The sequence below is a fragment of the Eretmochelys imbricata genome, chromosome 7 (assembly GCF_965152235.1).
Source record: "Eretmochelys imbricata isolate rEreImb1 chromosome 7, rEreImb1.hap1, whole genome shotgun sequence".
Classification (NCBI taxonomy): domain Eukaryota; kingdom Metazoa; phylum Chordata; order Testudines; family Cheloniidae; genus Eretmochelys; species Eretmochelys imbricata.
Genome location: NC_135578.1, coordinates 30,201,500 through 30,228,792, shown reverse-complemented (window position 1 = coordinate 30,228,792; position 27,293 = coordinate 30,201,500). Strand labels below are relative to the sequence as shown.

The following is a 27,293-nucleotide window of genomic DNA, read 5'->3' as shown; positions in this document are numbered from 1 at the left end:
GGCTACCCGGGGGCGGGGCCGGGCAGTGACGCGAGGAGGGGGCTCCCCGGGGGCGGGGCCGGGCAGTGACGCGAGGAGGGGGATACCCGGGGGCGGGGCCGGGCAGTGACGCGGGGAGGGGGATACCGGGGGGCGGGGCGGGGCCGGGCAGTGACGCGAGGAGGGGGATACTGGGCGGATGTAGAGAAGCGGGGGGCAGCAAGGCGGGGGGATACCGCGGGGGATGGGCCGGGCAGTGATGCGGGGAGGGGGCTACCCGGGGGCGGGGCCGGGCAGTGACGCGGAGAGGGGGCTACCCGGGGGCGGGGACGGGCAGTGACGCGGAGAGGGGGCTACCCGGGGGCGGGGCCGGGCAGTGACGCGGGCACAGGTCGGGGAATACCGCCCGGCCGAGCGGTTCTGGCCCCATCTAGCGGCCGGCGGGGAAGCAGGAAGGCGGGCCGAGGCGGCTGCTGCGTCGGGTGGTGAGCGGGCCGGGCTGGGACTCAGGAGGATGCCCCGGGGTTCCCCCGTGCAGGCGGAGGGTAGGGGGAGCGCCCCTCCTGAGCTCGGGGTGGGGAGTCCCTGGGCCCCCCTTGGGGCCATCTGGGGCTGCCGCACTCCGACACCCCGCGCCCAACACACCCCCCAGGAAGCCCCACCCCAGCGCCCCCGTTACTCACAATTCCCCCTCCCTGGCTATTGCCCCAACACGCCCCGCTCCCTATCCCCCACAATCCCCTGGGGCCCCGACCCAGCACCGCCATGTTCTCTGTTACCCACACTCCCTTGCGTGGGGCCATCATGGGCCCCTCCCCCATTGCCCACACTCCCCTGCCTGGGGCTCTGGGCCATTGACCTCCCATTCCCGGGAGCCCTGACGGGCACCCAGCAGTGGTCAGTTCTCCAGGATTCTGACTCTTCTGGACACCCTGCCCGCCCCCAGCCCCCGCTTGTTCTTACCCAGAAACCCCAAGGGTCCCTGGCCTCAATCTGTGTGTCCCACAGGGCCGCTCCAGCTGCCCCCTCCCCTTTTCCTGGGATTGCCACTTGCCCCATTTTTTTGATGCCTCAGTTTCCCCTGGATTAAAACTGGGTTAGTAGCAGCCTGGCCCCCAGAGACAGTCCTGATTCTCAGTTCAATAATCCCATTACATACAGGGACCCCTCCCCTGGCACTGAGATGTGGTCACCACTGAGGTAGGGTGTGGGGCCTGCTTATACAAAGATCCCTGTCCAGTGCTGCCGCCTCTCGGGCAGGGCTTGAGTGAGACTAGCAGCTTGTGGCTCTGGTGTGGGACACTCTTTTGCTCTGACTGGCTTCTCTCTCCCACCCAGGTGATCCCTCCCAGGGGTTGCCATGGGTGTGCGGAGTGGGGAGAGCTGGGCCCAGCTTATAACATCCTTCCGAGCAGGCCCTACCGCCTTCCTTCTGGCCCATGGGAGTGATGATACCTTCCTGGCTGAGCTGCTTCAGGACCTGAGCAGCGAGAGGATCAGTGAGCAAACCAAGGTATGCGGGGTTGGCAGGGCGCCTGGGTTCTATTCTTGGCTCGGGGAGGGGTGTAATGGGCTAATGCAAGTTTATACAGGGACTGCCCAGTTTTATCTTCAGCTTTGACAGAGAAGTGGAGTGGGGTTTAGTGGTTAAAGCTTTGTGGGACTCCTGGGTTGTCTCTTTGGCTTTGGGAGGTGAGTTGGGTCTAGTACAGAGGTGGGCAAACTATGGCCCATGGGCCACATCAGGGACCGTCCTGCCCAGCCCTTAAGCTCCCAGCTGGGGAGGCTAGCCCCCGGCCCCTCCCCTGCTGTTCCCCTTCCCCCGCAGCTACGCTGCCATGCGGGCAGCACTCTGGGTGGCAGGGCTGCACGCTCCTGCAGGGCAGCGAGGCAGCATGTCTGGCTCCAGCCAAGCAGCACAGCTGCCAGACATGCTGCTCTGAGTGGCATGGTAAGAGGGCCTGGGGGTTGGATAAGGGGCAGGGGATCCCCGGGGGCAGTCAGGGGACAGGGAGCAGGGGGCAGTTGGATGGGGTGGAGGTTCTGGGGGGGGACGGTCAGGGGACAGGGGGGTTGGATAAGTGTGGGAGTCCCGGGGGGCCTGTCAGAGGGCAGGGGTGTGGATAGGGGTGGGGGGGCAGTCAGGGGACGGGGAGCAGTGGGGATTGGATAGGGGGTGGAGTCCCAGGGGGGCGGTTAGGGGCATGGGTCCTGGGAGGGGGCAGTCAGGGAACAAGGAGCAGAGTGGGTTGGATGAGTTGGGAGTTCTGAGGGGGGCAGTCAGGGGGTGCGAAGTGGGAGGGGGTGGATGGGGGTGGGAGCCAGGCTGTTTGGGGAGGCACAGCCTTCCCTACCCGGCCCTCCATCCAGTTTTGCAACCCCGATGTGGCCCTCGGGTCGAAAAGTTTGCCCACCTCTGGTCTAGTAGTTAGAGCAGTGGGGCTGGGAGTCATAGAATCATAGACTATCAGGGTTGGAAGGGACCTCAGGAGGTCATCTAGTCCAACCCCCTGCTCAAAGCAGGACCAATCCCCAATTAAATCATCCCAGCCAGGGCTTTATCAAGCCTGACCTTAAAAACTTCGAAGGAAGGAGATTCCACCACCTCTCTAGGTAACGCATTCCAGTGCTTCACCACCCTCCTAGTGAAAAAGTTTTTCCTAATATCCAACCTAAACCTCCCCCACTGCAACCTGAGACCATTACTCCTTGTTCTGTCATCAGCTACCACTGAGAACAGTCTAGAGCCATCCTGTTTGGAACCCCCTTTCAGGTAGTTGAAAGCAGCTATCAAATCCCCCCTCATTCTTCTCTTCCGCAGACTAAACAATCCCAGTTCCCTCAGCCTCTCCTCATAAGTCATGCGTTCCAGTCCCCTAAACATTTTTGTTGCCCTCTGCTGGACTTCTTCCAATTTTTCCACATCCTTCTTGTAGTGTGGGGCCCAAAACTGGACACAGTACTCCAGATGAGGCCGCACCAATGTCGAATAGAGGGGAACGATCACGTCCCTCGATCTGCTGGTAATGCCCCTACTTATACATCCCAAAATGCCATTGGTCTTCTTGGCAACAAGGGCACACTGTTGACTCATATCCAGCTTCTCGTCCACTGTAACCCCTAGGTCCTTTTCTGCAGAACTGCTGCTGAGCCATTCAGTCCCTAGTCTGTAGCGGTGCATGGGATTCTTCCGTCCTAAGTGCAGGACTCTGCACTTGTCCTTGTTGAACCTCATCAGATTTCTTTTGGCCCAATCCTCTAATTTGTCTAGGGCCCTCTGTATCCCATCCCTACCCTCCAGCGTATCTACCTCTCCTCCCAGTTTAGTGTCATCTGCAAACTTGCTGAGGGAGCAATCCACACCATCCTCCAATAATGAAGATATTGAACAAAACCGGCCCGAGGACCGACCCTTGGGGCACTCCACTTGATACCGGCTGCCAACTAGACATGGAGCCATTGATCACTACCCATTGAGTCTGACAATCTAGCCAGCCTTCTATCCACCTTATAGTCCATTCATTCAGCCCATACTTCTTTAACTTCCTGGCAAGAATACTGTGAGAGACTGTGTCAAAAGCTTTGCTAAAGTCAAGGACACCTAGCTTCTATCCCTGGCTCTGGGAAGGACTAGAGCAGGGGCGTGAGAGTCAAGGACTCCTGGGTTCCGTTAGTGGCTCTCCCGTTCTATCTCATGGTGGTGCCTCTGTGCATCACAGCCCACAGTGGCAGCCCCCTGACTGCACTCCTCTCTCTCTCTCTGTCTCTGTTGCAGGTCTCCATGCTGACCCTTCTGCTGGAGTTTCCCACCCTGTTGTGCCCAGACCCCGAGGTGGGCGAGCAGGTGGCTGGCTCTCTCCTGGCTAACTTTGCCCAGCTGCCCCACTCACCCAAGTTGTCCTGGCTGCGGCGCCACCTGCTGGTGGTGGTGGGGACTGTGCTGATCTCCACTGAGGCCTTTAGGGAGGGCTCCCAGGCCTCCCGTGACTACCTCTCTCTGCTGCTGCACCTGGCCTCGGACCTCAATGACCAGCGACAGGGGCCAGGTGACCGTGGGGTGCGGGCGGCTGCCTGCGAGAGTCTGAGGGAGCTGGAGTGCTGCTACCCTGGCCTGTTCTCCCGGAGGTTGGACTCGCTGCACTCCATGCAGCAGCAGGAGCTCACGCCTGTCCACCAGGGCTATACACTGCTGTACAGCCTGGCCCTGCGCAACGCCGTGCTGCTGCTGGCCCGCCGGGGAGAGGGGGCCCTCAGTGAATTGTTGGCCGGCAACGAGGGGCTAGCTTGGGAGGCGGTGGGGAACGCCGGGGCAGTCTCTCCAGCCTCCATTGACCGCCTGCTGCTGCTGCCCACCCCGGCCGAGACCAAGGAGCTGAAGTCGGTGCTGTCCCAGCTGCTGGATGGCTCCTATCTGCTGACACCACCTGCCCAGAGCCAGCTTCTGTGGCATCTGGCCCACGTGGTGTGCGTGATCCGCACCCAGTCACCTGCCATCTTCAAGGCGCAGCTGGTGCGGTTGTTTGGCACAGCCCACGTGGCGCTGCTGCACGCCAGCCTACAGCTCAAAGGGCTTTTCACGGACAGCCTCTTCACGGCCGAGGACGAGGCCTTCCTCCTGCGCCGCCTGGTGGGCATGGCCCAGCATCCCTCACTGCCCTCGCCCCTCAAACTCTTCTACCTCGACTGCCTGCTGCACTTCCCCGAGAACCGCCCGCTGGGCTCTGGCTCTGAGGAGGGGCTGCCCGTCCTGCTTACACCCCGCCTGGCCTCCTGCCTCTTCCCCTCCCTCTTCAACGACCCGGGCACCATGCTGGCACGCCTCAACCTGCTGAGCCTGGTGTGCCTGGAAAACCAGGGCCCTGAGGCTGACCAGGGTGTTGGGTATATCTTTGAGCATGTCCTGGCACTGGCAGACACCGTGGCAGGCAAAGGTGGGCGTGAGGCCACTGGGCTCTTCTTCCGAGCTGCCTACCTCTTTGCCCGCTACTTTGACTCAAGGCCACAGCTCATGGCAGAGCTGACGGGCACCCTGGTGAGGCTGTATCACCAGCGCTGCTCCCTGGCCCCCAACCTCATCAACCTGCTCAATGAGACCCAGGCGGTGCTGGATGATCCAGCCTGGCCCACATCCTTGAGCAAGGCCCTGCAGGAGCTGGCTGTGGGCGTGTCGCTGCTGCCACCCTGGGATCAGGATCTGGGCTGGCACCTCAAGCTGTTGGCCCGGGTGGCAAAGGAGAGTGGGGTCCCGCAGGGCAGCACACTTGGATTTCTGCAGCGCCTGGGGCGGCTGGCAGGTGCAGGACAGCTGGGAGGTTGGCACATTGGCCAGGCTTTGCTGAGCGTCTGCCGCAACCTGCTGCAGCACCAGCCGCCACCTGCCATGGGGTGCCAGCTGGCCGAGCTGCTCCAAGATATCGCACTGAGCTACCCGGATGTGGATGTGCAGGATCGGGCCCGCTTCTACTACACGCTCCTGTCGTGCCTGTCCGGGGACAAGCTGGGGGCAGTGCTGGCACCTGGTGGGCGCCTCAAAGCCCGGACTCTCTCCTCATCTATCATGGCAGACAGTGAGAATTTCACCGCTGCACTCACCGTGCATCCAGCCCCGCAACCCCTGCTGCAGCTGCGGCGCGAGGCCCCAGCCAAGCCCACCCTGGTACCAGCGCCAGCCTCCCAGCCGTGCCCTGCTGATGCTCAGGAGGTGAAGGACTGCTGCCGACGGCTCCTGGAGCTGCATTCTCCAGCTCGGCTCAGCCTGACGTACCGGCTGCTCCACACAGGATCCTCCCCTGAGCGACTCTTCTGCCTCTTGCTGCGTTTCGAGCACTCTGACAGCTTCTATGAGCCAGTGCCTGATGTGTGTGTGCCCTGCCTCTCCACCACCCACCCCTCACCCCTCCTCACACTCCACCTGCAGCCCCGCTGCCCCTACCCCACCAAGCTGGCAGTGAGCGCCTTGTACACCACACAGACTGGCCTCACCTACTGCAGCCAGCTAGAACCACTGCAGGTGGCCTTTCCGGACATCTTCCTGCCTCTGGCACTGCCCGTGAATTGGGACTGTGAGAGCCGGTGCCACCTCTTTGACACCCTCTGGTCCTCCCTGTGCCCAGATGGGTCAGGTGACTGCGCCGAGAGCCTCTTTTGCTGGCCCACTACCCAACAGCCCTTGGGTGTCCTGGTGCAGGCTCACTTTGCCAGCTACCTGGTGGCAGAGGATCCGGGCACCTACAAGATTGCCATAGCCCTGCCGCCCCACTACCATGTGCTGCTGCAGGCACAGACGACCCAGGGGGCAGCGTGCGTCACCATTCGCACTGACAACTGGAAGGTGCTCCCCCATCTGAGTGCCTACCTGCGGAAGGTGGTGGAGTGACAGAGCCTGAAATAGGGATTGAGGGCATCCCCCAGCAAGGGGTATCTGTGAGTGGGAGTAAAGGGGACATGTCTCCAGCCACCTGGGGGGGGATTTGAGAGTGGGAATAGGGGCACACATCTCCGGTCCCTTGAGGGGCCAATATCTGAGTGGGAATGGGAGCCTGAAATGTATATTTCTGAAGCTCTGTACAAATGCCTTTTGCAAGTAAAATTTGCAGTGAAATGAACAACTTAGTGCATGTGGGGAGGGGTGCATTGGGATGGGGACAGGGGTGGTGCATTGGGAGCTCTGGGGGCAGATGCAATGGGGTGGAGCTGGAGTAGTGTGGAGGTGGTGCTATGCATCTGTGGGAGTGCAAGGAGGTGGTGCTGTGTGCCCGAGCTCCTGTACTGCTCCCAGCCAATGGGGAGTCTCCAACACTGGTGCTGCTTTGAGCAGCTGAGCTATAGTGCTGAAAGGACAGTTGGGATGCATTTCCCCCCTCACACGCTGGAGGACTCCATGCCTGCCCTGTGGGCCCGATGCTGAAAGGAGGGTTTGGTTTCTGAGGCCTGTTCGGTCCCTGGCTGCTCTGCTGGTACAGGGGTTGGTGAGCAAGGACTGGCCCTAGGTGTTTTGTCACCCAGGGTGGAAAAGGTTTTCTGTGCCCCATGCCTGGCTCTGATGCCCCCAAATGAGGTAAGTTGGTGCCCAGGCTGGCCTGCTCCCCGAAGCCTGGCTCTCCTGGCTCTCGCCTGTGGGGGAATGTGCAGGGAGGGGGACCCTGCTTTGCTGGGAATGCAACTTGCAATGCAATCAGCTGTCCCCATGGCAACTGCTGAGCAGGCTCTGAATTAGGGATGTGTGTCCCCCCCCCCACAGGTACAGCAGCCCCCCTGCACGGCTCCCTCCAGCGGGCAACCCAGTGTCCTATCCCTGCCCCCACGCCAGCCAGGCCCTGCTCTCCCGGGAGAGCATGTGGGTCACCGGGGAGAGGGAGGCGCTCCAGAGGCTGCTTCTCCATCGGCCAGCATGATCGGAGGGAGGGGTTTTGCTCGGATTGGGAACTACCGTCCCCATCATGCACCAAGGGCGGGACTGCCACTCCCATCATGCAGCGCGGGGGAGGCTTACCTCCTGCGGCATGCGCTTGCCTCAGGACTACATCCCCCAGCATGCACCAGGATAGGCGTGCGGCGCGGTGTGAAGGGGTTCCCGTCGGCGTGATCCCGTTCTCAGGCTGCACGCGGGACGCTTGGTGAGGGCGGCAGGTGAGCGGGGCTCTAGGCTGGGCAAGCCGGCGGAAGTGGAGACGCCCCCACACTCCTGCCCCGTCCCGGGGAGGGTCCTGCCCACGTGGGGATGTGGATTCCTGACCAGGCTCCTCCCCTGGCCCCCAGAACCACTCCCCCCCGCCAAGGGACGAGGCGCCCTGGTCAGGAGCGGCCCCCCCCCCCCCCCCGCCAAGGGACGAGGCGCCCTGGTCAGGAGCGCCCCCCCCCCCCCGCCAAGGGACGAGGCGCCCTGGTCAGGAGCTGCCCCGCCCCCCCCCCCGCCAAGGGACGAGGCGCCCTGGTCAGGAGCTGCCCCGCCCCCCCCCCCGCCAAGGGACGAGGCGCCCTGGTCAGGAACGGTCCTCGCAACCGTCCCCCGCCCGCTGTCCGAGCTGTGCTGTCCCCTCTCGCTGTCTCTCCTGCCAGGCCCCAGCTGAGCAGTGCCTGCCTCTGGAGCAAGATGTCTGAGAGCAGCAGCCCCGTTCGGCTGGACCTGAGCTCCCTGCGGGAGGCGCCCCAAGATGTCCTACATATGCTGCCTTGCGAGGTGGAGCACAATGGCAGCGCCCCTGTGGACAGATACTTCACCCCAGCCATCCGCCAGGGCTCGCAGGGTTGGTGACTCCCTCCATACTCGCCAGGGGATGCTGTGCTGCAGGGAGCAGGATGAGGGTTCCCTAGGGGGGTCGTGCCCCTTACAATCAATGCTGACCTCAGGAGGTGCTGTGCTGTTGCAGGGATGGGGTGAGGGCTCCATAACGGGTGCTCTCCCCTCAGTCAGCATAGACCCCAGTACCCCTGCATGGAACCTGGGTTGCTGTGCCCATTTCTCAGTCCAGTGCATCCCCTGGCCAGGTCCCCCTGTCTCCCCAGCTCAGTGTCAGTTTCTCTCCCTGCAGAGAAATCTGTATCCTTCCGTGGCAGGAGCCTCAAGGGGCAGGAGGTGATGGTGCCCCAAGGTTATGTGGGGCTGGTTCTGAAGGAGGATCAAAGGCCCTGCACAGAGGAAGAGGTGAGCCCTGTGGGGGTGTGTTGGGTGGATAGGGGAGAAGTAGCCCTGGGATGCTAGCAGCTGCCTGGGGGAAGGCTGTGGGGCTGGACCCTTGGCCTTGCCTTGGGCTGGAACCCAGCAGGAGGGGGCACTGGTAGCTTCTGGGGACACATTATGCCCCCTTTGGGGCTGGGTGGGAGGGGTGGTGTTACCCCTTTGGGGACAAGGCCATCAGAGCTGGGAACAGTGTAGTGTTAACCTTCACGCTTTGGAGCTGGCTGGGGGCCCCCTCAGTCCCACTGCCTGTGTCCCTCCCTGACTCCCAGCCTCCCATGCTGCAGGAGCGGACAGTGCGGCTGAAATCAACCTTCGGGGCGCTAACTGTGTGGAACCTGGAGCAGGCTCCAAATGCGGATGATGGGTTGCTCCTGGCTCTGAGCTGGCCAGGGATCGCCGAGGCTGTAAGTACTGGTGTGCTGCTCTCCTGTCTGTTTCCCCCCCCTCCTAGAATGGTAAGAGGGGCTGGTGTTGCTGCCGCAGCAACTACAAAGGGGTGGAGGAGGGCTAGATCCCCCCCATCCCACAAAGACTTACACTAGCTTTGCGTTTGGTCCATTATAGCAATGAACAGGCATGTTCTCAACCCTGTCCCATCCAATTATCAGGCTGCTTCTGTGGTTCACCCAGTGTCCCTTGAGTTGCTAGGGATGAGGCAATCATTACAGCCCATAATACCCCTGCATTCACCTACACACACTGCTAGTGAAGGGGGGCTGGCTGTGTGTATGGGTGTGCAGCAATGGGGCCTGGTAAATGCCATAATGATTGTCCCCTCAGAGTGAGTCAAATACTCTGGGATGAAATAATTATACCCCATGATATATACCCTCCGTGGATATCCAGGCATGCCCCTTCCCCATAATATATCCCTGGTATCCCAGCAGCTGTGAGTAGGGGGAATGCCTCCAGGCCTAGCAGGGGGCAGAGTGGTGAGGCTGTCTTGGCCTGCCAGGAGCAGCTGGGTGTTCTTGGGCCTTGACTAGGTAAATGGAAGATGCTGTCCAAAGTATTCTGCCCAGCCTGGTGGGCACTATCCTCTTGTGGGGGAATGTGCAAAGGCAAAGTAATTGCAGTGCAGGACTGGGGCTCACAACTTCTGCCCTTGGGCAAGTCCTCGCCCCCACCTGTGCCTCAGTTTCCCCTCCACTCTTGATTTAGACAGAGCTTCATAAAGCAAGGAGTCTCATGGGGTGTTTGTGAAATGCTTGGCCCAACAGGAGCCCCAGTCTCAGTTCGGGGGAGCAGTGTGGTGCCTGGTACAATGGGGGACCTCCCCACTTTGTCAGGGCCTCTAGGCAGTACTGTGCTACACCTAACAGCAGCAGCTGTTTCTGCACTTCTGTCCCTTCAGGGCTGGAAGCCCATGGTTGCAGGGGGCAGGTGACTTTTGACAGGTCACCTCTCTCATTGCAGATCCACGCACCAGTGTTGAAGAAGGAACAGTGAGCCCATAATGGAGGCAGTGGTCCCAGGACTGCTAGCCACTGGCTGCCTCTGGGGTCTGCACGGGGGAGTGTTTTGGCCCCACCACCCTGCGCGGTGGCTCCATGCTAAGAATACATGGATCTCACAGAGATGCCTGCTTGGTCTGAGTCATGATTCCAGAGCTCACTGAGCCAGCACCTGGAAATGGGTGGGACATCTCCCCTGGTCCATGGCTGGCTGCCCTCTGTGCTGGAGATTGGGGAGGGGAGGGCTGAATGCTATGGGCCTTATGCTGAAAACACTGATCCCTCAGGTCCCTGGGACAGGCAGCTTCAACATCTGGCAGAGGGCAAAACCTAGGCATGCTGAAGCCTGGCCCAAGTCACAGCAGCTGAGTGGGATAGAACCCAGGTGTCCTGACTCCCAGCCACTCTTCAAACTACTTGGCTATGATTCTCTCGAGATGTCTCATGCTACCCAGGAAGGATTCTAATGCAGGAGCCAGGGCTCCTGGGTTCTCTTCCCCCTTGTGCCTGCTGTGCCTCCATTTTCCCCTCTGAATGAGGCAGGGAAGAGTGCTAGCACATTCAAAAGACCCTGGCAGGACTGACCAGCTAGAGGCAGTACAGGGCACCAGGGTTGTGCTTGCAGCCTCTTTTCTCTTCCTCTCTCTCCAGGCTGTCACAAGTTTTGGTACAATGCGTGTCCCCACCCAGAACCATTCTTGCCAAGGGAATATTCAGCATTGTTACTTTATGGGGGGAGCACCCTGTTAGCAAGGCCTAACTCCGCTGTGTGGCTGCTGTTTGCAGGTGGGCCTGTTGCCAGACCTGTAGTGGGAGGGTGGGGCAAGGCTAGTCAGGCCCAGAGGTTTGTCCGAAGTAGTGGGATGGGGATCAGCACCATGAGTCTGCCAGACAGCTGGGGGGGGAGAGCAGAGTTTAGTGCTCAGCCCTAAGTGTCTTGGCCCAATGGCAATCAGCCCATCACCTGTCCATTGCTCAGTGCAGCCCCTGGCACTGGAGGACATCTGGTTCCAGATCCTGCTGTAATTGCTGCTCCCAGGGAGAAAGAAATGTGCTACCAGGGCAGGGGGAGAGCATAGCAGCTTTGAGATCCTAAACTTGTGTTTGGCCACAGCTTCAGCCAGCCTGCACCCTTCCAGGGTTCAGGCATGTTCATTGCACAGGGAGTGCAGCAGCTGGCTCTGGGGTAACACATAGCAGCCACTGCTGGCACTAGTGGAAGAAGTGATGGCCCCCAGAATCCCTGCAAGTCGAGGCCTGATGCTGCTCAGGGTCCTGCACAGCCCTGGGGAAGATAATGCAGCCTGAGCACCCCTCATCCTTTTCTAGCTCATTAAAAATGATGAATCGTTTTAGTTCCAGGATCTTTATCAAAAACTCAGTTCGAGTGACAGAGAAACGCAGATGCCAGCCAGCTGCCAGGTCCCAGGGCCACCCATTCCCAGTCGTTGGGCTCCTCGGTCATAGCCCACACTGTACAGGATGGCCTGGCAAGATGCAAGTCCTACATACAAATGGGGCCCTCACCCTGGCACTGAGTCAAGGAGAGCAGCATGGGGGCCTCTGCCCCTTCCCATGGGGGTCAAGCCACGACCGGAGCCTAGCCCTGTGGTAGAGCACATGATCACCCTTGGAGATGCTGTTGCCCAATCTGTCCTGGCCCTGGGATAAACTCCCAGGAGCTGCACATTAGCTGGATGGCTGTGAGGCCCCATGCCAGGGCCATGGGGGAGTGGGTGGCAGATAGGCCCTGCCTCTCACCACTTGCCCCTCTTGCTCCAGTCCTTGGGGGTGAAGTGCAGACATTTGGAGTCAATACGCAGGATCCGCTTCAGCATCGCCCGCTCATGCCCATCCACTATGTCCTCCGAGAGTGTCAGGATGTATTGGCCCTTTAAGGGAGACAACAAGGGCCCAGGTTAGTGATGGGGTTCAAGAGAAATGTCTTGTCAGGGTTCCTGAGAAAATTAGCGAAGGGACCTGAGCCAACCTAGCTGCTTGTTCCACTGATGTGTTTCGGTCCCAGGGGGCAGCCCAATCAGCACCCCCTGTCTCCTAGAGCCAGGGACAGACCCCATGAGTCCTGCCTCCCAACCCCCTTTAATTCAGCTACCCTAATGCCTTGGTATCTCTCCATGCTAGTGACATATACAAGGAAGCCACTTGCCCCTCTTGGGTACTGCTAGGAATCTCATTGCCTGCTTCCAGAGCATTCCTCCCAGGGTGGATACCTTGTAGTAATTGATGAGGTTCAGGTACTGCAGTGTGGAGATCACATCCTCCTTCTTGATGCTGGTGATCTCGCTGATTTCGCTGAAACGGAATGGGAGACATGAGGGGGTGGAAGTCAGTGGCCTGGGGGGTCACTGGCGGGCAGGGGGGTGGGGTGGGAAGAGAGGCTACGGGAGCCAACAGCACCTTCCCCGTGTGCCCTGAGGCCATTCTGTTTGCGACCAGCCCTGGAATCACAGTTGAGGAAATGCTTTTGAAGCAGCCCTCTGTGAAGTGTTAACTCTGACTCTGAATGACAGCTGGGTCTGTTCTCCGTCACTGATTATTGGTGCAGAATCCTCTGCTCTAGGATTGAGGGTGGAGTTTGGGATTGTGGGCAGGGCACTCACTTGATGGTGATCTGTGGGCGCTCCCCGTTCTCAGACTTCAGGTTCATGAGGATCTCCAGGATGGTCTGGGACCAGTAGCTGCGGTAAGAGAGGAGCCCAAGGTCTGAGAGTGGCTTCTCTGGTGTCCCCGTCTTCCCTTCTACCTTGGAGAGCTCATAGCCTGGTGGGGGGAGGAGACGGGGTGAGGGAGCTGGAGATCTGGGGAGGGAGCTGGGATGGGAAGGTGCCACTTACTGAATTCGATGAGCAGCTTGCCATAGCCTCGCCTCTGGTATGGGGGCAAGGTCAGGATGCAGGCCACATTGTAGTCTTCCGTGGACTCCTTCTCCTACGGCAAACAGCAAAGGATTCACACCTCAGCCAGTAGCTGCAGATTGCTTTGATGCTGGGTGTTCCAGTGACTCCTCTGCCATCAAGACTGCCACAGATCCCCATGCCTTGTACCATGAGTTCTGGCCCCATCCACTGCAGCCCCTACATTAATTCCTGCTCATGCCCCCTTCCACAAATCCTGACCCCGGCCAGAGATTCCTGCTCACGCACCCTCCCACAGATTCTCCCACAGCCACTGTGGCCCCCTGGCACAGATTGGGACCATGACCACATTCATCTGGGCCTTCAATCCCCACCTATGGCCATGGCCACACCAGTCCCCTCCTCCACCACAGCCACAAATTCCCATCCATGGTCACAGTGGCCCCTCATTCCAGATAGCAACAGCAGCCCACAGACAGAGCCTGGTCAATGGGGGAGTGGCTGTGACAAGGCACAGTGATTCCCTGACCAACGGCTAGTGTCTCAGATACTCCCAACTTCTGTGACTCTTCAGGCATCCCCCATGGGGAGGTTCTGATCCCATCAGGCAGCGGGGCCAGCCCATGGGATTCCTATCATACCACAGTGACCTGCTCTGACTGGCCAGAGAACAGTGGGAGAGCAAGGGCTGTGACAGGAGCAGGGATGGAGGGTTTCATCTGGGGAGCACAGGGCAGTGCCCCCTCACCTTGGAGAAATAGCCCACGATGTGGAAGCCCTTGCAGTCATACTCCGTCATGACATAGAAGAGGAAGGGGTCAGTGTCATAGTACAGGGTCTTGTGGTCCAGGAAGCACTTAGCCAGCAGGCAGAGGTTCTGTGAGTAACTCTGCAGGGACGGCAGAAGCCAGAAGCATTAACATCCCCACTCTACTGCCAGGATGTGTGTGTGTGTGTCAGCTCGCTTCAGGGGGCTGCTGGGGAGGGCCTCAGCTCTAGTCACCAGCCCCTTGGCCCAATGGGGATCTGCACTCAGACCTTCTTCAGCCCGCTTCATCAGAGTGGCTCAGGCCACGGTATTAAAGCCGCATGTTGCCCAGGACACTGTCATAAGCAAACTGGAGAAATGTCTCAGTCGGTGTTTCTCAACCTTTTTGATACCAGGGACCAGCTTGCTGCCTTCCTGACCTGTGTCAGGGAGATCTCAAGGACCAGCTTTGGTCTAGATTACTTTATGTTACTTTATGGTGAGCGCACAACTAGTTAAAAGACCGTATTCAAATGCATCCAACGAAGTGAGCTGTAGCTCATGAAAGCTTATGCTCAAATACATTTGTTCGTCTCTAAGGTGCCACAAGTCCTCCTGTTCTTTTTACTCAAGGGGTAGTTATCAATGATTCACTGTCAAACTGGGAGAGCAAAGCTAGTGGGATGCCATAGGCATCAGTCCTGAGTCCCGTACTATTCAATATTGTCATTAATGACTTTAGATATTGGAGTGGAAACTACGCTTATAAAATCTGCAGATGACACCAAGCTGGGAGAGGTTGCAAGCACTTCGGAGGACAGGCTTAGAATTCAGAATGATCTTGATAAATTGGGAGAATTGGTCTGAAATCAACAAAACGAATTTCAATAAAGACAAGTGCAAAGTACAGCACTTAGTGGTAGTCCTGCTGAAAAGAATCTGGGGGTTAAGATGAGTCAACAGTGTGATGCAGTTGCAGAAAAGGCTAATATTTTGGGCTGTATTAACAGGAGTATTGTAGGTGAGATGTGGGAGGTCCCATTCTATTCGGCACTGGTGAGGTCTCAGCTGGAGAACTGTGTCCAGGTTTGGATGCTACAATTCTAGTTAAGTATTAGAATTGGTTTCAAAGGGATGTTGTAAAATCCCAGTCACTGGAGGTTTTAAAGGTTGTTAGACAAACACCTGTCAGGGATGGTCTAGGTTTATTGGTCCTGTCTTAGCACAGGGGCTGCGCTAGATGACCTCTTGAGGCCTCTTCCAGCCCCACATTTCTAACATTCTATGGAGGAGGAGGGTGCAACAGAATCCCATATAGGGGAAACTGAGGCACAGACGGGCAGGAACTTCCCCGAGGTTACCGAGAGAGGCATAAGTTGGGCTGGGAATGAACCCAGGAGTCCTGACTCCTCTCTGTTGTAGCCACTAGAACCCATTCCCACAGCCAGACATCCCTGTCCCACACCCAGGTTCCCACACCCTGGAATCAGGCAGTCTCCGAAGGGTTAAAGGTGGAACAGAGCACCCCACCCCAGCCGTGCCCTAGTGAGGGGACCTCCTGCCCCAGACCTGCCCCTTGCCTTGTTCTTGCGCCCATCGATCTCAAAGAAGGAGATGGTGCCTTTGCGGTAGATTTCATTCCCAGGCGGGTGCCGCAGGTCGCACTTGGTCTGTGGGAGAGAGAATCCCATGGGAGCAGTCAGATCCTGCAGCTTGCACACGAGCCAGCTCGATTTGCAGAATGACACCAATGATTGGGGGTCAGAGGGACTGAGTTCCAAGGGAAGAGGGAAAGAACTGGATGCATCTAGCAGAGTTCAGGGGAGCAGCTAACAGGCTACTTGGAGCCAAAGAGTAAACCCCCCAAAGATCGAGTATGCCTCTTCCTCTCCTTCCAGCTGGTAGAACTAGGATTAGAGAATTATACAGCTACAGGGACTCCTCACCCCGCATTGAGATGCGATTCCTCTGGGGTGGGGCAAGGGGGCTGTTTATACAGGGGCCTGGTGCCAAGTGGGGCCAGAGTCAGCACCAACTTGGAGGGAAATGCAGCCCCTACTGAGTCACCCACCCTACTCCCTGCAGGCCAGAGCCCCTAGTGCCATGCTAGGGAACACACTCAGGGACAGAAGCCCTGGGATCATGGAGTCAGGGCTGTGCCTGCCGGGGGCCATGCAGGGGCACGGGGAGGGTGATACGTACTAGGTGCCTCTGCAGGCACTTGAGGCTCTTGACGTATTTGAGGCAGAACTCGCAGAGGTACAGCACAGGCAGGGTGGTGAGCTCCTGTGGGTAGGGTGAGAAGTACCAGGGCTTCAGGCGGTGCCGGCCCAGCTCGATGCACTCTATGTTCTTCATGCGTGTGATGATGTCGTCATGGCTGCGGTCCGACACAAGGCTTCCCGTCATGCGAGGGGCCGAGGGGATGCCGTCAGAGCTGTCCTGGGAGTCCTGCAGGCAGCACAGAGGCAGGGTCAGGAGCTGCTGGACATGCCCTCCTAACCCCTCCTCTCTAGGCCCCACTCCCCACTCAGTCTCAAATCAGGCCTCCCTTTTCCCTTCCCAAGGGCCTCCAGAACCCAAGGCTGGCTGCTGATGGTATATGCGCTGTGGCACAGAAAGGAATCCTGGCTTCTCTCCCAGATCCTGCAGGGAATCCAGCTCTGAGAGAATGGGCCTGGGAGATCCCCCACCCCACTTCTCCCCACCCAGCACAACCAACCCTGATGGTGCTGCAGCCTTTGCCTTGGGCAGGCTATGATTTCACCTATACTGGGGCTCAGGGCTGCTTCTTGAGCCAGCAGCATCTCCCCCAGGGAAAGGGGCAGGAGCTAGCAGAGAGCTGGGGAGATACAGTTCCAGTCAGCAGCTGCTCCAGGCCAAATCCTGGAGGGACCCCATTGATCACCCATGGAGTGGATCCCTGCCCGATGCCCTGGGAACTTGAAAGAGCTCCTCCACTGCTGGCTATGGCTGGTGGCTTCCTTGGCTGGGGGAAGCTAACACCCCATCCCTCCATTCAAGTCAGGGCAGAGTTTACCTCATCTGTGCCCAGGCAGTTGGACTTCCTCTTCCTGCCAGGCTGGGCAGCCACGGCTCTCCTGGCTGAGCCGTTCTGGAAGAGAAGGTGAGAGGGGTGTTATGTGCAGGCCATGGGCAGGAGGAGGGATCATCCATTTCCTGGCAGCAGCACAGGGAGGGGCTCTGCCTCCCATCATCACCTGACCAGTGGGATGGAGCTAGGAACAAGGCAGTTTTAAGGCAATCCAACATCACAAGGCAGGCCCTGGCCCCACCTAGAGCCAAGGAGTCAGGGCTGGAACATGGGGACCCATCAGAACTTCCCCCAGCAGGCAGGCAGGTGTCATCTCCACTGGGACTGAATCCTTTCTGCTCCCCATAGAGCGCCTTGCTGAGTCCACTAAGCAGTGGGGCTGGAAGTTAATGCCCCTTGGAGTTGCCCAGGGCAGCTGTATTTGGAGGGATTGGCTCAGGCTGTCTGCAGACTCAGGCATTGCTGTATTGGTTGCATTTGGGTTACATTTTCTCCCCAAGCATGAGAGTGAGAAGCTGTGATTTTGCCCTGATCACATCACTGTAGGAGCTCAGGCCCTGGTCTCAGGGTAATAGTTCCTGGGCCTATACCCAGCCCTGGGCAGGAAGGAGCAAGGAACAGTGCCCAGAGCTCTTCCTGTGATGGAAATACCCCTCCCTCCTGCACATCCTATCAACCCCTCTGCTCTTACCTGGGGGAACACAGAGGCTTGAGTGGTCTCTGTGGAAGCAGGGACGGGGGTTGCTGGGGAAACCACCTCCACCTTCCGTTTCTGAAACAGACCCAAAAAATGGTTCATCCACATGGGATGTTGCAAAGCTTCACAGTCCTCCGCCCCTGCACAGCATTCCCCACGGGCGCAGCTTCTCATCTGCAGATGTACGGGCATCACAGTGTCTTGTAATCTCAAAAAAAACTTTCTAGGCCGTTTATATGGGGATCCTTCACCCAGCACTGACTTGCAGCTGCCTCTGGGGTGGGGCACAGGGCTGTTTATACAGAGATCCCTGGCCTGGCACTGAGAGACCTCCCGCTCTGGGGTGGGATCTGAGGGCTGTTTAACAGCACACAACAGTGCTGCATGACAGCGTAGAGCAGGAGGATAAGAATCTCTTTTCCAGCTAAAACTGCATGAAGTTCTAGAGAGGCAGAAAGTAATCATCCAAGCTCTGATTTGGCTAGGACACAGTGGTTCACCCCAAGACTCTGAGGGAAGGGTTGAGAGATTTTTAATGACCAAGAGTGGTTCCTTATCTGCATCATTTGATTGAGGTCTCACTGCACCCTTTAGCTTCACACTAACTGTGAGGGAAGAGCGCCCCCTATTGAGCCCCTATTCCCCACACTATCATCATGATATGAAGGACAGTGAGCTCTGTGTGGCTCTGGGTGTGGGGAGAATGCCCCCTAGTGAATCCCCAGCACCATGCCTTGGGGGCCTCCCATGCAAGTCCAGACCCAGCCCGACCCCGGCCAGCTTGTGTGACCTGGCGCGATCCCAGCCTGTGGCCATGCCCAGACCATGCTGAGGACACGAGGTGGGGGAGGTATCCCCAGCACCGGTGCGTACCGTTGTCCGATGGTTCGGCTGGACACAGGAGCTGGAGGAGAGGGGTTGGTCAGGCTCCCCGGGAACAGCCTCCCTCTCCTTGGGTAGGTTAAAGCGGAGCGTTATCTGCACTGGGATGGGCAGGGTCTTACCGCTGGCTGGAGTTGAGGCAGGTTGTAGAGACAGATCCAAGGTCTTCCTCTGAGTAGGGATGAAGATGGTGGGGGGGAGTTACCAACACACCCGTTGGGGGAGAGGATGCATTGCTGGTCAGGTGAGGGGGGCATGGCGCCACTGTCCCAGCTCGCGTGGGCCAGGCAGCGAGAGGAATATGTGGGTCCAGAGAGATGTGAGCCCTGCTCTTGGGATAAGGAGTACTCTAGCATCCCTGCCTTGGAGACCTGTGTTTGCAACCCCTAAGTCAGGATCAGGTGGAGGGAGCCGGCCTGAGCCATCAGGGAGAACACTCTTCTGGGTAAGCATCCACATCTCCCCATCCCTCCCTGCAATCCCAAGACCCTCCAACCATCTTGATCCCCAGGCCAGCACTCTCATCCCAGACTGCCCCCTATAGCATCCCCAAAGCAGCACTAGCATTCTCCCTGGCCTGTGGCTAGCTCCTCTTACCACTTCCCGCTCTGGGGAGCTGGGTCGGGAGCCAGGCAGCCCATTCTTGGTGGGAGTCTTGGCTTCCTTCTTGGGGAACTGGATCTTCTTCAGGTCCAGCCGGTCATGGGTCACCCATTCATCCAGACGCTTGTTAACTGCGGTGGTGGGGAGACCAGGTTAGTGGTGCTCTCTGTTAGGGTGATGGGAGAGGAGGAAAGAGGCCCCTGCAGACAGCCAGTCCCAGGCAGAAAAGTGGTGCTAAGACTGCCCAAGGCTGGAGAGGGATGGATGAGCTGCGGAGGGGAAGGCAATGCCTCATACTGGTGAACAGCACCACCCTCTGGCCATTTGGACCGTTGAACCCAAAACATTTACCTCCATCAGTCTCGGCTCCAGAAGCAGGAGTCCTGGCTTCCTCATATGAGTGAGGTGTATGATGAGAGGGGAAAGGTCTTCAGGCGGGAAAGTAACACGCCCAGGAACTTGGGACATTCATAACTACGGCCAATATACGCAACGCCCCCACCTGTGTGTGTGTGTGCGCAACAGGGTACCCCCCCAAACAAGACAAACAGCACAGTGCCCCCTGGGCAGTGGGGTCAGCTCTGCTTCTGAAGTAAGCGCACCACCTACTGGGTCCCCGACCCCACTTGCCACAGTACTCTGATGGGAAACCTCAAAGGATCCGGAGTTCCTTGAGCTGGATCAGAACCAGCACCCCCTAGAGGGGAAAGGCCCAGTGTCCCACTCCCCCTCTGAGCCAGCCAGTCCCCACAGTATAAGGCCAGATTTGAGACAACATGCACTAGAGGGGAAAACCCCGTATCCAATTCCCCAGAATCCAGAGGAACTCCCTATTTTTATTCATGTTCTGGACCAGCCTGTGTCAGTAATTTCCTAGTCTGATTCCCAATCAGCCAAGGGCCAGCCAGTTTACTCACAGTCAATGTAATGCACGTAGAAAAGCTTCCGGCCACTGATGTCCTTAACACTGAGGATTTCCGCCAGAGCTGCAGGGGGAGAAGGAAATAGCATTTCAGAGGAAATTTCCAGTCAGAGCAGAGATGCAAGAAACCCTCCCTTGTAATGTTTATACACCACAGGGATCCAGCACTAGGAACAGAATGCACAGAGTGGCTGCTTGACACCAGAAATGGGCAGGGGGAAACACAGTGACAACAGGCTGCATGAAGTTAGGTGCTGCAATGGGAGGGTTGTGCCCAAATCTCTTCCCCCCCCCCACACCCCTGCTACTCCCTCTCCCCTCCCAGAGCTGAGAAAAGAACACAGGTGGCCTGGCCCCTAGTTTTCTACTCCCTTTCCGCATCCAGGCTGTGGAAACGAGAAGTCCTGACTCCCAGCCCTCAGCTCTAACCACTAGACCCAACTGCCTCCATATAAATACCACCCCAACAATGAGTGGTGAAGGCAGCATATTTTACACAGAGACTGACAATTTTTCGAAATTGCCATATTTTTATAAGACCTGAGTTTGTGACACTGTTTCCCACGAAACACTTCAGCTGTGATGCTGCGCTCTATAACATGCTAGAGGACTCAATGGGAAGTGCTGGGCATTGCGGGATCAGGGGCAATCTCCCAAATATTGTTTTCTTTCAAAACACTTTTAGAAGGGTTTTTTTTCCTAACCCCATGTTGATGCTTATAAGGGTTTTTTTCCAGCAATGAAGAATTTGACTATGGATAGTTAAGAGTGAAACTGCATTGAGCTGTCAAATGCACACAATGAACAATCTGGGTAAAAAGAAAAATATGTATATTAGTTTGATTCAATTCCTTCGGTTCTAGTCATCTTGGGCATTACTTTTAACTACTATAGGTCCAAAAGGCGCAAGGTCACACAGCTAAGAGTGCAGGTCAACTGTTTAAGATGGGTACTGTACTGTGGAAAGCAGCAACTCTGAAAAGGACATAGGTTCATGATAGATAACCAGCTGAATATGAGCTTCCAATGTGACACTGTAGCTAAAAGGGTGAATGTAATTCTTGGATGGATAAGCAGAAGTACCTCAAGCAGGAGTTACGATGGATTATAATAATAATATAATAGCATTACTGGATACTGTGTCCCATTCGGATGGCCACACTTCAAAAAGGAAGCTGAAAAATTGGAAAGAGAGCTAAAAGAATGATTTGAGGTCTGGAAGACTTGCCTGACAGTGAGTGCAATCTATGTCGCTTATACAGGAGAAAGTTAAAAAGTGACTGGACTATGCTACATGGGGAGACGATTCTTGACAGCAGAGGGCTCATTAATGTAGCAGATAAAGTTAGAAGGTGATCCAACAGCTGGAAGCTGGATATTCAGGCTAGAAATGAGTCTTTAAAATCAAGATTAGACATTTCTTTCTAAAAGCTGCACTCTAGCTTGACCACCACATCTGGGCTGGATGCAGGAATGGCTGTGATGGATTCTCTTGCTCGGGTGATGCTGGTGGTCAGAATGGATGGCCAGTCCTCTCTGCCCTTGGAATCCATGATCACTGCGTTCAGGTTTGGTCACCCCAGCTCAACAAGGATGTAGCAGAATTTGAGGGGGTTTCAGAGATAGGTGAGCAATAGGCACCTGCGGGGGGTGGGGTGGGGGAACTCTCCTGGGAAGAGAGATGAAATGACTGGGATTGTTTGTCTTACAGAGGAAATGAAGAAAATGTTACATGATAAAAGTACATAAAAGAATGACTGGGTCGAGAATGGGGATGGGAACCTCTGTTCTCCATGTCGCATAGCACAAGAGCAATGGGAATTTCAGAGAAACTTCAAAACCGATCAAAAGACATTCTTTTTCATGTAATACACCATCAGCCTCTGGAACTCATTGACACAGCTGAGTGCAGGATCCCAAAAGAGACTGGGGGTTTATAGAGATAATGAGACTATCCAGGGTCAACAGGAAAAAAACCAGGAGTTTTGGAATCCTCCCATCCTCTAAATATTGGGGGAATCCACCCTGTATCAGGTTATTCCACTGCGAAGTAAGAGATTTTACACCTATGCTCATGGAATTGTTTAAGTGGGAAGGCTGTGAAGAGTATAAAAGTAAAATACCCTCTGCAAGTTAGTTACATATTTAGGGCAATGCCCCACATGATTCTATTGAATGTAGCAGGATAAATAGTCGCAGAACTTGGGAGGGTGATAATATAGACATATGAGAAGTTATCATGTTATTACAGGAGTGTCTGGAAAAACACATGCTGTTTGGATTTCACTGGAATAAAACGTTTTTCATGCTAGAGCTTGGTTTTGTCCCAACTCTGGCAGCATTTCACTACAGCCAACATTTTCTGTGTCTATGTCATTCATTATAAATCATAATTAATACACAAATGGTGTGATTAATTATATATTAATAAAAGAGTGCCCTGGGAGTCAGAACTCCTGAGCTCTATTCCTGGCTCCGTGAGGGGAATGAAGAGTAATCTTTAGAGAAGGAGCTTTGTACTGCCGTCCATAACTGTAGCATCGGAGGCATGGAACTTATTGGTTCTCTTGACAGCTCTGGGAGGGGAGTATGGACTTCAAAAATCTCTGAACCTACTGGAAAGAGCAGAGGAGTAGGAGTCAAGACTCGAAGATTCTGTTCCTAGTTCTGCCATTTGACATGTGACTATGGACAAGTTTCTTTCCCTCCCTATGCCTCAATTTCTCCATCTATAAAATGAGAATAATACTAGTGACCTGCCTGGGATTGAGGCTTCATGGAGCTTTGAGATCTCTGGCATTACTATCTACACCTTTTTTATTATTCACTGTTTGTATCATGATAGGGCCTAGATTAATTACAGATCAGGAGCCCATTGTGCCAGACAACAGCCAGACCCTTATCAGTATCCAGGCTTCTCCCCATGGTGCCAGGCACTGCAAAATGAGAGACAATCCCTGCTGGAAAGAGCTCACAGTCCAAGGATATGATGAGAGGTAACAAGCAACTGGGGAGAAAGGTGCACAAGGAATCATCTGTATTTGTAATTACCAAGGACCACTCAGAGGCCAGCGCATTCCTGCAGTACATGTCTTCAATACAGTTCTACAGTTACATGAGATCATTCTGATTCTGGGGCAGTACCCTGGGTATTACTTCCAACTTATCTGTATATATATATCTATATCTATCTCTTCTTACTATATGTTCCATTCTATGCATTTGATGAAGTGGACTGTAGCCCATGAAAGCTTGTGCTCTAATAAATTTGTTAGTCTCTAATGTGCCACAAGTACTCCTGTTCTTTCTGGGTATTACCCAGTGTCTCCGTCGCCCAGTGTGTGACTAGCCCCTGCCTTCAAATGCTGCCCTGGGGTCCTCGATCATAACCTGAAGAGGAGGTGGTTATCACACACACTTAGGGCACCCCATATCCTATTCAGGAGATGGGCACATAGGTCCAAAATGACTGGCCTACATTTCCCTCCCCAGGGAGCCTAAAACTCAGACCTGGAGGATGTCAAGGACTTGAGATGACCAACCATCCCCACAATCTGGGTTCAAGGGCTCTCCAAGAAAGAGGGGCCCAGCTCCACATGCTTACTGCCCCATCACACTCCCTGTTCCATCTTCCATAAATATCCCAACCGTAACCCTTCTTGCAAATAGGGCCCCCCCATTGGCCCATCTCCCCCTCCACTGCATCTCTTCATTGACCCCAATCTTATAGCCTCCTTAAGACCCTCCCTTCCCACAGGGAGCACCACAGCCCTACATATCCCACCCCCTCCTCCTCTCCAGAGAGCCCCCATCGTACTCATATACCCTCTAGCCCCTCCCCTCCCCCTTAGGCCACACCCCCTTCCAATTGGCCCCGCCCCTCACTTACGCCATTCATCTTCGTTGTCCTGGTTGCGACGCAACACCGGCAGGCGGCAGCCTTCGGTCACCTCCCCCTGCGGGCGGGATGCAAAACGGTTAGCGGGGACTCCCAGGAATCCCGCCCCCACCTTGCCGGACCCCACCCTCCGGACCCCACTCACCACCTCCGCCATCTTGGATGCTCGCCGGGGAGCGGGGCCTTCTCTTCCGTTCCCCGCGCCGGGACACTTCCGGGAACGCGTAGGATCCCTTCCGGTCTGTCATAGCTACTTCCGGCGCACTCAATATCAGCTTCGGTAGCGTCCGGTCCCGCCTTGGCCCTGCTCAGAATTAGTTCCGGGAGCATGAGGACCCCTTCCGGTCCCGGCTAGGCCCCACTGTGGGGCTGTTCTTGGCGCCCGCCTGGCTCGGAGAGGCAATCTGCGGAACCGCGGTTAGGGAGCGAGGTGTAAATGGCGGCAGCGGGGGTTTGACCCAGCACCGGGGCAGCGAGCTGGGCTCATGGGAGGAAGTCATGTGACGCGGCCTGAGGCGCGTTTAGCCTCATGTGACACAGCACGAGGCCAGTTGAGGGCTCGGCAGCGTGTGTCGAGGGGTCCCCGAGTTTCGGCTCCGCTCCCTCAACCCCGGGATAGCGGGAGCCGCGTGAAACCTGTCCCTGGAGCCCCCGAGCCCGGCACAGCAGCCAGCCAGCCTGGGCCCACAGCGACCGGACTTGGAGCCCCAGGGACTCGTCTCCGCGGCTGGGAGCCAGGGATCAGGAGTTCAAGGGGCTTCCATTGTTTGCTGCTAATATTTCCACCCGCTTCCCAGCCCTCTAGTTAGGGGAGTGACTAGCATCCTTTCCATTGGAAGTTAGGAAGCTAGGGGCACTTAAAGTGAAGCTAGGCCTAGAGCCCATCTCTCTAGTGCCTCCATAGCACTCGCTGGCCACCACTTGCCTTGCCTCAGTTTCCCCAGGGAATCTTTAATCCCTTTTCTGGGGGCTTTCCAGGTCTGTCTTTTAATCACCCTTTTATCAGGAGTTCAGCCTTAGAGAGGCAATCTCTTCTCTCAGCATGCCCAGGATGAGGGCCCCATTCAGCAAAGTGCTGTACAAACATAGAACCTACCTCACAATCTATAAATCAAGAAATGACAGATAGATACAGCCAGACAGGAGCAATGAGACAATCCTGGTCTGCATGTTGGGCAGTGGGTTCACAACACCAACTACCCAAACGTCATGCTTTTTGTAGCCGTTGTGACATAGTGGGGCTTTTCCCTTGTTATGTTGTACGTGAGCCTATGTGAGTCTTATTGTTTTGCATGAATGCTGTGTGCCTCAGTTTCCCTGTGTATTGCACCAATGTCTAGGTGGTGGGAATAAGGGCGTGTGACTTTGACAGGGGCTGCTCCAGCTGCCTGCATGGATGCTATGGCCACCCCTTCATAACTTGAGACCTAGGAGGGGGATGCGACCAGGTGACTCTTAACCCGGGAAGTGAGACAAAGGCCGGAAGAGGAACAACGGGCAGGGCAGGGGCCAGGCAACTGGAAGCTAGTCAGTCGTGGCTGGCTTGGGGCATAGGGGGAGGGCTAGAGCCCTGGCTCTGGAATCCCCTCCCCTGCAAGATGGACTTGGCTGAAAGTCACTGATATCTATGGTAACAAATTCTGTCCTACACTGTGTTCCTGTCAACTAATAAACCTTCTGTTTTACCGGCTGGCCGAGAGTCACATCTGACTGCAGAGTTGGGGTGCAGGGCCCTCTGGCTTCCCCAGGAACCCCGCTTGGGTGGACTTGTTGCGCCAAGTGCACGGTATGGAAGGGGATGCTGAATGCTCCGAGGTCAGACCCAGGCAGGTCAAAGCTGTGTAAGCTTCTTACCATGGTGACAATATGCTCGGAGAGAGGAGGCATGCTCCCCCAGATTCCTGTCTGGCTTCATAGGGAGTAGTTCCAGAGCTTCACCCCGGTGACTCCGTGACAGGCATCCCAGCAAAGGATAGTTTGAAGGAGGACAATGAGATGGCTCTGTGGGTATTTACAGTGAGCTCCTCACAAACATGAGTGATAGCATGGGAGAAAGGATGAAGGGACTTGTTGACAAGTGTAACAAGTGGGCAGTGGATATTGGCAGCACAGGCTGATTGGGGATGGGAATTGGCTTCTTTGTACTAAATGAGAAATCATAGTTGCTAGAACTAGGGTTGTTGCTGCATTCCTTGGCTTGAAGTGGTTTCCATTAGGAACAGGGTTTACAGTTTGGTTCAATGGCTCTTAGCACCTCCACTATACAAATTGTTCCAGCACCATTGTGAGAGATTATAGGTCAGGTGGGGATTGTCCATGGAGGGCCTTGAAAGGGAAGAGAAGCAGTTTATGACTGATCTAGGAGAGAAGGGAAGCAGAGAGAGGGGTGACATGGTCAAAGTGAGGGCCTAGGAGAATGATCTTTGCACCAGCAAAGGAATTTACAACAAGGAGTGGTCTCCCTCAGAGACTTCTGGGGGAAGAGGTAAGGTGATGTGGCTGTGTCCTCCTTAAGGGAGGTTGGTGTGAGTGAGTTTATTTGCTAATGGTGCCCATGGTGTCCTAGAGACAGAGAATAGAAAAATAGCTCTGCCAAGAAACAGCCTTGAGGGTTCACCTCTGAGGTCCGAAGCCCCCGGGGCGACTGTAGGCCCATCAAACATTGACTCGGCCATTTATTGCTGTGGCCATTTGGCCTAAAAACCCATTGGGGAGGCCACAGCAGCTGTGGTAAGACTCCTACGCTTCCTGTTTCCTTTGTGGCCTTGTCACAAAATTTATGGCACTGTAATGTCCATGTGCAGCCCCATATATAATCTTGTAACACCCCATGCTGGTCCCTGTATAATCCAGGGGTGCCCCACCCTAGTCCCAATGTTTCATGAACTGGTCCCTATATGGCCCCAAAATGACCCACTGTAGTTTCTAAATAACCCCAGAGGACTCATTGGCTAGGTCCTTATACTAGCCCATAAATTCCCAGTCGCTATATGTCCCAGCAGTGCTTCTCCCTCGACCCTGTCCTGGTGCCCATATGGACCTATTCTGCCCAATGTGTGGCTCCCATATAACAGGGGTTCTCAACGTTTTTCTTTCTGAGCCCCTGCCCCCCAAATATGCTATAAAACCTCCATGGCCCACCTGTGCTGCCACAGCTGGTTTTCTGCATATAAAAGCCCCACGCCACAGCGGGTGCCGCAAAGCTAAGATGCTCAGGCTTCAACTTCTGCCCCAGGTGGCAGAGCTTACGACCCCAGGCTTGAGCTCTGCACTGCTGGGCTTTGGCTTTCTGCCCTGGGCTCCAGTGAGTCTAACACTGGCCCTGCTTGGTGGACCCCTCCCTCCCTCTCAAACCTGCTTGGGGCCCCGCATCCCTAGTTGAGAACTGCTGTTATATAATGCTCCATCCTATTGCCCCTCCAATCCTAGAGTGCTGCACCCTAGTGCCTATATAGCCTAACAGTGTCACACACACGCAAGTCCGTGTGGTCACATGACG

The 27,293-nt window shown here is 56.1% G+C and overlaps 3 protein-coding genes across 5 annotated transcripts; 2 read left to right on the top strand and 1 right to left on the bottom strand.

Annotated features, from left to right (window-relative positions):
• The first annotated feature begins 382 nt into the window (after positions 1 to 382).
• AP5B1 (adaptor related protein complex 5 subunit beta 1) lies at positions 383 to 6,548 on the top strand. 2 transcript variants are annotated; one of them, XM_077822526.1, is made up of 3 exons: positions 383 to 464; positions 1,318 to 1,492; positions 3,755 to 6,548. In XM_077822526.1, the coding sequence occupies exons 2-3, from the start codon at positions 1,340 to 1,342 to the stop codon at positions 6,353 to 6,355; spliced, it is 2,754 nt and encodes a 917-aa protein (XP_077678652.1). In that variant the 5' UTR covers positions 383 to 464; positions 1,318 to 1,339; the 3' UTR covers positions 6,356 to 6,548. The 2 variants fall into 2 exon arrangements, with proteins under 2 accessions (XP_077678652.1, XP_077678651.1); XM_077822525.1 differs by having other exon boundaries at positions 425 to 1,492.
• Positions 6,549 to 7,449: 901 nt separating this feature from the next.
• RNASEH2C (ribonuclease H2 subunit C) lies at positions 7,450 to 10,238 on the top strand. The gene is made up of 5 exons (XM_077823441.1): positions 7,450 to 7,595; positions 8,038 to 8,225; positions 8,511 to 8,623; positions 8,944 to 9,063; positions 10,076 to 10,238. Exons 1-5 carry the CDS (start codon positions 7,450 to 7,452, stop codon positions 10,106 to 10,108), a joined length of 600 nt encoding a protein of 199 aa, XP_077679567.1. The 3' UTR covers positions 10,109 to 10,238.
• Positions 10,239 to 11,463: 1,225 nt separating this feature from the next.
• KAT5 (lysine acetyltransferase 5) lies at positions 11,464 to 24,105 on the bottom strand. Of its 2 annotated transcripts, XM_077823438.1 has the most exons (14): positions 23,940 to 24,105; positions 23,786 to 23,852; positions 19,892 to 19,960; positions 18,969 to 19,105; positions 18,363 to 18,542; positions 17,484 to 17,564; positions 16,778 to 16,852; positions 15,940 to 16,188; positions 15,318 to 15,407; positions 13,738 to 13,878; positions 12,969 to 13,062; positions 12,735 to 12,894; positions 12,345 to 12,426; positions 11,464 to 12,005 (listed from the first exon to the last, which is right to left on the bottom strand). In XM_077823438.1, exons 1-14 carry the CDS (start codon positions 23,949 to 23,951, stop codon positions 11,871 to 11,873), a joined length of 1,572 nt encoding a protein of 523 aa, XP_077679564.1. In that variant the 5' UTR covers positions 23,952 to 24,105; the 3' UTR covers positions 11,464 to 11,870. The 2 variants fall into 2 exon arrangements, with proteins under 2 accessions (XP_077679564.1, XP_077679565.1); XM_077823439.1 differs by lacking the exon at positions 18,363 to 18,542 and having other exon boundaries at positions 23,940 to 24,104.
• Positions 24,106 to 27,293: the final 3,188 nt, after the last annotated feature.

What these genes read in the sequence shown, in the direction of transcription:
- AP5B1 (XM_077822526.1), top strand. Translation starts at nt 1,340, where the DNA reads ATGGGTGTGCGGAGTGGGGAGAGCTGGGCCCAGCTTATAACATCCTTC. An exon ending in GGATCAGTGAGCAAACCAAG is followed by an intron (nt 1,493 to 3,754) that starts GTATGCGGGGTT and finishes TCTCTGTTGCAG; the next exon opens with GTCTCCATGCTGACCCTTCT.
- RNASEH2C (XM_077823441.1), top strand. Translation starts at nt 7,450, where the DNA reads ATGCAGCGCGGGGGAGGCTTACCTCCTGCGGCATGCGCTTGCCTCAGG. An exon ending in CATCCGCCAGGGCTCGCAGG is followed by an intron (nt 8,226 to 8,510) that starts GTTGGTGACTCC and finishes CTCTCCCTGCAG; the next exon opens with AGAAATCTGTATCCTTCCGT. An exon ending in GGCCCTGCACAGAGGAAGAG is followed by an intron (nt 8,624 to 8,943) that starts GTGAGCCCTGTG and finishes CCCATGCTGCAG; the next exon opens with GAGCGGACAGTGCGGCTGAA.
- KAT5 (XM_077823438.1), bottom strand. An exon ending in GGACAACGAAGATGAATGGC is followed by an intron (nt 19,961 to 23,785) that starts GTAAGTGAGGGG and finishes CTCCCCCTGCAG; the next exon opens with CTCTGGCGGAAATCCTCAGT. An exon ending in CTACGTGCATTACATTGACT is followed by an intron (nt 19,106 to 19,891) that starts GTGAGTAAACTG and finishes CCACCACCGCAG; the next exon opens with TTAACAAGCGTCTGGATGAA.